At 43.3% G+C, this 8,616-nt stretch overlaps 1 protein-coding gene across 1 annotated transcript in view; it reads right to left on the bottom strand.

The window, feature by feature from the left end:
* LRP11 (low density lipoprotein receptor-related protein 11) overlaps positions 1–8,616 on the bottom strand; it is a 108,953-nt gene that overhangs the window by 29,345 nt on the left and 70,992 nt on the right. Inside the window, exon 5 of the mRNA XM_006891673.1 lies at positions 1,509–1,721. Within this exon, the coding sequence (XP_006891735.1) occupies positions 1,509–1,721 (213 nt within the window). The remainder of the gene's footprint in view (positions 1–1,508; positions 1,722–8,616) is intronic.

Raw genomic sequence — 8,616 nt, 5'->3', positions numbered from 1 at the left:
AACAACAACAACATTTCTTTCATGAAATCAAACCCGCTATGACAAGTAGATCTTGACTCATGGCTGATTTTTTTTTAGAAGATCAATAGCCTTTCTTGTAAATCACCTCTGTACACATGCAAGCCTGCAACCTTTCAGTTTATAACGCAGTGTTCTCTGTCTGCATCACTCAAGGATTGTTTTCTCCATACAAACCTTTAGGGAGACAAGGGAATAAAATCAATCCCCAGGTTTGGCTGTCATGATGGACGTTCCCACTAGGTGGCAATATCAACAAGAAATGGATCAAAAGCTGGTATCTTACACTCAAACACTCAAAGCCAGGGATTCAGAATGGACTCAGAGTTGACTCCTCACTGGATTTCAGGGTGTAGGTAAATAGTATGGAAAAGAGGCTGCTCATTTCCTCCCCAGCCCTCAGCGGTGCTGTTTGATCTCAACTGCTGGAGAGGTGTGAGAGCATGTATACCTGAATGTGTTCAGTAGAGGTTCTGCTCCTCTAGACAGTGCAAATGTCACATTTATTTTTCTTTGTTTGTCAAAACATCTATTGTAATTATCTTCTTTCTCTTAAGATGTTTCCTTAACACTCTTCAAATGTGAAATCCCTGGGTAGTGCAAATTGTGAACTGCTAACAAAAAAGGTTGGCAGTTCAAATTCCCTTAAGGAACCTTGGAAGAAATGCTTAATGATCTACTTCTGAGAAATCAGCCATTAAAAACCCCATGGAGACCTGTTTAACATATGCCAAGAGTTATAGCTGACTTGATCAAAATTGATGTTTCTTCAAATCAAAACTTAATTTTAATTGGTAGCACCATGATAGATTAAGAAGATATTGAGGTTGTTAACAGCTTCAGCTTGCTTGGGTCCACAGTCAACACTCCTGACATCAGCAGTCAGGAAATCAAAAGATGAATTACACTGAGAAAATCTGCTGTCAAGGACCTCTCAAGAGTACTAAAGAGCAAAAATGTTACTCTAGAGACTAAGGTGTGCTTGATCCAGGCCATAGTCTTCACAGTTACTTACTACACACCCAGAGAGCTGGTCAATGACTAAGGATGACAGAAGAAGAATTGATACCTTTGGCTGTGATGCTGAAGAACAGCATTGGACATAACATGGACTGCCAAGAGAATAAATAGGTCTGATCTGGAGAGGGGGAAACCAAGTTTCTTCTTGGAGGCAAGGATTTTGAAGTTCTATTTCACATACTTTAGGCATGTTGCCAGGAGGGACCCAGTCCTTGGAGAAGAACATGCTTAAAAGGGTGGAGGGACAGCGCAGGAGAGAAAGACCCCAGATGAGATGGATTGATACAGTAACTGGAGTAATGGGGGCAGGTGTGGCAGAGATAGTGAGATTGGCTCAGGATAGGGCAGGGTTCCGAGCCATTGTACATAGAGGTGCTATAAGTCACAGGCGACTTGGCAGCATGTAACAAAACAACAGCTACAGGAATGAGGCTCCTCTTGGAAAAGAGCTCCGAGAGCCGGGGGCTTACCTGGTAAAACAGGATGGCCTTGACTCTCTGGTCCCCGAGAGGTGGAATGATTCCTCTTCTCTGTGTTTGAAACGGCAGCTGGCTGGCTTGGGGCCATGGCTTTCTGGTTCATTTCCAACAAGGAGTGGCCCCCTGTGCCTTCACTCAGTCCTACGTTTCCCAGCTGGGCAGGGCTCACTGCTGTGTGAGTCATTGTTTTGCGGTCAAGGTTAACTGAGGAGTGGAAAAGTTACATTAGTCCTTGGGTTTCCTTTTTGAATTTAGACGGAAAAATCACTAACTTTACAACTGATTCAAAGGCCGATATTTGGCATAATAATGTCCACATATGGAGTGCGAAACACCCTTAGAATTAGGATGCCAGATGTGCAGCTGTTGAAAGAGACAAGGGCTACTAAATGCCATTCACTCATCATATTTCTTTATAGCTGTACCAGGTAACTAAGACAGAATTTGATACTGGGAAAAGGCAGATACTTATCTATTCAGAAGTTTGAAGCAGTCTGGAATTAGGTAATGAGTAGAAGTTGGAGGAATTTTAAGGTGTGTTGCGCTGCTAATCCAAAGGCACATGGTTCGAATTTACCAGTTGCTCTGTGGAAGAGAGATGGGCAATCTCCTCCTGTCTCTGAAAACACACTGCAGGATCAGCTATGAGTCGGTTCTGACTTGACAGTTCATAACAACAAAAAAGCCTATATTATCTCGAAGTCACTGTTAGGTGCTCATCTGAGTTGTATCCTTTCTACTTATTTTATCAATCTGTATACTGAGCAAATAATCTGAGAAGCTGGGCTATATGAAGAGGGATGCAGCATCAGGATTGGAGGATGACTCATTAACAATCCGAGATATGCACATGACATAACATTGCTTCAAAGGGAAGAGGACTTGAAGCACTTACAGATGATCAAAGACTACAGCCTTGGGGAGCTCTGATGGCCTAGTGGCAAGGAGCTGCAACTACAATCCCAGAGGCGAACGGTTCAAATACACCAGATGCTTTGCCAGGGAAGGAGAGACAATCTCCTCCTGTACCAGTCAGATCTGATTTGACAGTACACACACACACACACACACACACACACACACACACACACACAAATAAAAAACAAAAAGACTACAGCCTTCATTACGGCTCACACTTCAACATTCTACATCAACTGCCAGCATTATGATAACTGAAGAAAACAGTGAAGTTGTCAAGGAGTTCACTTCACTTGGACCCACAATCAATGCCTGTGGAAGCAGCAGTCAAGAATTCAGATTTAGGCGAGGTTGTGGAGAAACTGGGATCCTTACTCACTGTTGGCAGGAGTGTAAAACGGTGGAAGGCAGTGTGGCGCTTTCTCAAAAAGGTGCAAATAGCAATACCATCTGACCCAGCAATTCCACTACTGGGAATATATCCCAAAGAGACCATAACTGCAACCCAAGCAGATATATGCACACCCATGTATATCACGACTTTGTTCACAGTAGCAAGGAGTGAGTTGGAAATAACCTAAGTGCCCATCAACAGATGAATGGATAGAGAAGCTGTGGTATATTCACACAATGGAATACTACGCTGCATTGAAAAACAAGGAACTCATGCAATATTATTCAAAATAGGTGACCCTGGAGGACATTATGCTGAGTGAAATATCTCAATCACACAGGGACAAATACTGTATAGTGCCATTGTTGTAAACCAGGACTGACATCAGAGTTGGGAGGAGACTCAGAAAGATGGGATAAATAATGTATACTGCATTGACACAGATGAGGGAGTAGACTGTTTAAAAGGGATATGTGACTAGTTCTTATTGTCATGACAGGCGTCCAGAACGAAGGCTGCATAGTAGAGTGGATCTAGGGGGAGGGATTGTAAAACAGTGAAAGAATTTTTCTTTTACTTTTCAAAGAGAAGAATGTCCTGGGCAGGGGTGGGGTGGGGGAGGGTTAAGGCAGGGAGAAAAGTGCAACAATGAATGAATGGAAATCCAAAGTCCTCGTAAATTTTCATTAAAATTAATAATAATAAAATTAAAAGAAATTCAGATTTACATTTCACAAATATGCTGTAAATTATTTCTTTAAATTGTTCAAAAGCAGGGGTGGTGGGTAGAGTGGGGGGGTGGGAGGTAAATGTGCAACAATGAATAAAATATAAATCCAGCTTTTCTGTAAACTTTAGTTAAAATATCAATTAAAAGAAAACAAACCAACCAACCTGTTTAAAAGCATAGATAGAAGTCTGACAACTAAAGTATGCCCCCCCAATAGGATATTTTAAATTACTTCATATGCATGTGAAAGTGGTAAAATGAATAAGAAAGGCCTGAAAAAAGCGGGGGTGGGGGGTGGTGGTGGAAGATAGGCCTAAAAAACCCAGACAACTTGAATTATGGTGTTGTAAAGAATATTAAATATACTATTTAATGGTGTTTCTGCCAAGGTCAAAGACCTTCAATATGGATTGAAACTGAACATAAAAAAGACAAAGATTCTCACCAATGGGCCAATTGGCAGCACCATGATAGATGGAGAAGAGATTAATGTTGTTAACAATTTCAGCTGCTCGGGTCCACAATACACATTCTTGACACCAGCAGTCAGGAAATCAAATGACGAACTATATTAGGGAAATGTGCTGTCAGGGACCTCTCCAGAGTGCAGTCTAGAGACTAAGGTGCACCTGATTCAGGCCATGGTCTTGGCAATTACTTGCTATGCACAGGAGAGCGAAGGACAATGACTAAGGATGACAGAAGAAGAGTCAATGCCTTTGAGTTGTGGTACTTGAGAAGAGTATTGAACGTACCTTGGACCACCAGGAGAACAAACAGGTCTATTCTGGGAGGGTGAAACTAAGCTGCTCCTTGGAAGTAAGAATTGTGAAGGTTTATCTCACTTTGGGCATGTGTCCAGGAGGGACTAGTCCTTGGAGAAAGACACCATGCAGTGTGGGAGAGGAAGATCCTGGAAGAGATAGATTGACACAGTGGCTGGTGTAATGAGGGTAAATATGTCGAAGACAGTGAGACTGGCTCAGGATAGAACAGGGCTCAGAGCTATGGTACATGGAGTCACTATGAGTCGCAGGCAACTCCTCAGCATGTAACAACAACAAGAGCCAAAAGGATAGATATCTTTAGAAGTGTGGCCAGAATACTCCTTAGAAGAGAGGATGGTGGGACTTCATCTTAGGTACGTCATTGTTGTTGTTGTGTACTTTCCAGTTGGAACTGACCCACAGCTGACCCTCTGGTGAGTTTTCAGAGACAATTAATTGCATGGGAGGAGACTGCCCATCCTTCTTCCATAGAGCAGCTGGTGGTTTTGAACCGTGTGCCTTTGCGATTACAACACAGCTCGTTGCCATTAGGCTACCACTCTGGAGAAGGACATTATGCTTGGAAAGGTGAAGATCAGTGGAAAAGGGGAGACCCTCAGTGACACTGACTGATTCATTTCTGCACCAACAGGCTCAAGCATAGCGACGACTGTAAGGAAGACACAGGACCAGGCAGTGTTTTGTTCTGTTGTATGAAGGGTTGCTATGAGTTGGAACCAATGCCACAGCATCTGATGGAGTTGGGTGTCTCCAGACACTTATGGGCAGAGCTAAAGAGCTCTGTAACACTTGCCAAGCCAGACAGAGGCCAGGCTGGCCCAAGAGGCTTGAGTTTCTGAAAAGCCAAAGAACCAGGAAATATGAGCTGAAGGAACAAGGAGCTTGGGAAACAGAGCTGCCTTGGTCTCTGGAGTTGCAAAGGGTGGGAGCACAGGTGGGTCCACAGCCTCCCAGGTATCAGAATCACATCTTCACCAGCGCGGTTCCAGAGTGTGGGCTGCATTCACAAGGACCGGGAATGGGGCTGGATCTGCTGCCCAAAGCTGAGGAGTCTGGACAGCCACGCCAAAGGAAAGGGGACTGGGGTTTGGGGGAGCGGGCAGGGTCACTGTTCAGTTAGAGTAGAATAGGGCTGTCCAAAACGGGGGGGGGGAAATTGCCATCTAAATGGGTCTGAAAGGCAGAGCTGAAGCCCAGGACCAAGGAGCTTCCCCCTAGAATCCAGAGAGTGTGGCCAACACCTAGTCTACAGAGTGGGGCCACTGCCAACATGGCATCAGTTGTTATTATATATCATTGAATCAGAACCAACCCATAGTCAACTCTCCAGTGGGTTTTCAGAGGCAGTTAATTACATGGGAGGAGACTGCCTATCTTTCTCCCGTGGAGAGGCTGGTTGGATTTGAACCACTTTGATTAGTAGTACAATTCATTACCACTAGACCAACCACACTCTCTAGGAGCAGAGGATTATTTCCAAGACTTGACAGCTGAAGGAAATCATTCGACTATGTTTTCACTTGTTTGGTGCCCACCATTCCTTCTTTCCTTCAATCTCTCCATCTGTTAGGGGAATGTCTACCTTGTGCCTATTCCACTGTTATGCCCCTGAAGCAGGATTTGACAATTAAGGGAGATTTGGTCTCATAATGGAATTTAAACTGTGAGTTTAAATTTATTTAAGAGTTTTGAAATTATATGATGGGAAAGGTGTTTTGCATGTAGCAAGGACATGAATTTGGGGACCTTAAGAACAGAGGGTGTGCTCCCAAAATACATGTCAACTTAGCCAGGCTTTAATTTTTAGTAGTTTGAAGATTATATAATGATATAATTTAGAATAATGAATAGGGATGACAGAGGAAGAATCAATGCCTTTGAATTGTGGTGTTGGTGAAGAGTATTGATTGTCCCATGGAATTCCAGAAGAACAAACAAATCTGTCTTGAGGGAAGTGTGACCAGGGTGCTCTGCTCCTTAGAGGTAGTATGGTGACACTGTCTCACTCACTTCGGGCATATTCTCAGGAGAAACCAGTCTTTGGAGAGACACATCATGCTGGGAAATGCAGAAGGTCAGAGAAAGAAAGAGAGGAAGACCCTCAACCAGATGGCCTGTCACAGTGACGACCACAATGGGCTTAAACAGAACAGAGGTCATGAAGATGGAGCAGGACAGGACAAGGTTCAGATCTGTTGTTCATAGGGTCACAGTCAACTTGATGGCACCTACCAAAAACACCAACATAATCTGATAGTTGTATAATGATGTAATCATCCTCTATGATGTGATTTTATATGATGAGCCAAACAGTTATCGGGACTGGAGTATCATGCAATAATACCCTTCCGCAGGTCATCTGTGATCTGATGGAAGAGGAGTTTCCTGAAGGTGTGGCCTACACAGAAGTAGAGAGAATTAACATAGAACTCCCTGAAAAACCAAACCTAATGCCCTTGAGTTGATTCTGACTCATAGCGAGCCCTCAAATGCTTCAGAAACTGTAAATTTTTATGAGAGGAGACAGTTCATCTTTCTCCCCGAGAGCAGCTGGTGGATTTGAATGACTGGCCTTTGGTTAAGAGGACAACATGTAACACACTCCATGAGAGCTATTTATCTTGAAAGAGAGATGAGAAAAGAGAAACGATTAGAGAAATAGATGCAATTCTCACCAAGAAAGTCAAGCGTGGAGTGGAAAGCACCCTCAGACCCAGAGTCTCTGCACTATCTCTTAGACCCAGGAGAAGCTGGATGTCAAAAGACATAAAGATCTCCAGAGAAAGCCAGGCCCAGGGATGCTGAAAGGAGACAAGGGCCTTGTCCCAGAGCAAACACAGGGAGAAAGCCTCCCCCTAGAGCTGTTGTTCGTGGTTATGCGTTGTGTAGTTAAAGGGACCTGTAGCTGAACCTCCCGTAGGTTTTCAGAGGCTGTAAATCACACAGGAGGAGATGGCTCATTTTCCTCCCTCAGAAGAGCAAATGTATTTGAACTATCTGCCTCTGAGTTGGCAGTGCAGCTCCTTACGACTAGGCCACCAGAGCTCCCCTAGAGCACCCTGAATTTGGGCTTCTACCTTTCTAAATTGGACAGAATAAATGTCAATTTTTCAATCCATCCACTTATGGGATTTGTTATGTTGTTGTTGTGTGCTGTCACGTCGGAACCAACTCATAGCTGACCCCCCAGCTGGTTTTCAGAGGCAATCAACTGCACAGGAAGAGATTAGCCATCCTTCTCCTGCAGAGCAGCTGGTGGACTCAACCCTTTGGGAGTGCAGTGCAGTTTCTTACCACTAGGCCACTAGAGCTAAGATATCACGCTCGACAAAGTAGAAGGTCAGTTAAGAAGAAAATCTTCAATGAGATGAACTGACACAGTGGCTGCGATGGGCTCGGACAAGAGTGACTGTGGGGATGGTGCTGGACCAGGCAGTGTCTCCTCCAGTGCACACAGGGTCTCTGTGGCTGGAACTGACTTGCTGGCACCTAACAACAACAACAACAACAACAACAACAACAACATCCATTTTCAAATAAGTTATCTGTTCTCTCTCATGCCAAAAACTTTTCAAACATCATACATGAAGGAAAAAAGGGACAAAGAATGAACTTGAGGTTTTGAGTTTGGCTCTTTCTTCACGTAACTACTTCACTAAACTTTCTGCTGAGTTTCTTCCTTTTTAAAGTTCATCAATCTGTAAATGACATTATAAGGTTAATTTACAGCTCCAACTTAGCCATTCATTGGTATGCCATAAATTTCCTTGCAAATAATCACAACAAAAAAATTTATTTACTTCAATTTTTAAAAGCACATGCTATCTATACAGGATGAAATGTTCCAGGTGAGACTCATGCTTGGTAGTAATGCCTCAGATGTGGATATCAAGGTCACAGTTGTTGCACCATTTTACACTCCCACTAACAGTGAATAAGGGTTCCAGTTTCTTCGCAACCTCGCCAGCATTTGATGTTTCCTGTTCTTAAATTTTGCTATTCTTACTGGGCTGAGATGATTTCTCATAGTTGCTTTGATTTGCATCTCTCTTAGGGATTTTGAACATTTCTTCATATGCTTGTTGGCCATCTGAATGTCTTCTTTGGTCAATTGTCTGTTCAGATTCTGTGCCCATTTTGCAATTGGGTTGTTTACCTTTATCTTGTTGTGATGCTATATGTTGTTTTCTTTTGAAACCCTTAATCACAATTGGTGCTCATGTAAAATGGTGCAACCACTATGAAAGGCAGTATGGTGCCTTCTCAAAA

Source organism: Elephantulus edwardii, unplaced genomic scaffold (assembly GCF_000299155.1).
Source record: "Elephantulus edwardii isolate Elephantulus edwardi_28Jun2011 unplaced genomic scaffold, EleEdw1.0 scaffold00102, whole genome shotgun sequence".
In the NCBI taxonomy this organism is placed as follows: Eukaryota; Metazoa; Chordata; class Mammalia; order Macroscelidea; family Macroscelididae; genus Elephantulus; species Elephantulus edwardii.
This window is presented reverse-complemented; position numbering and strand designations above follow the sequence as displayed.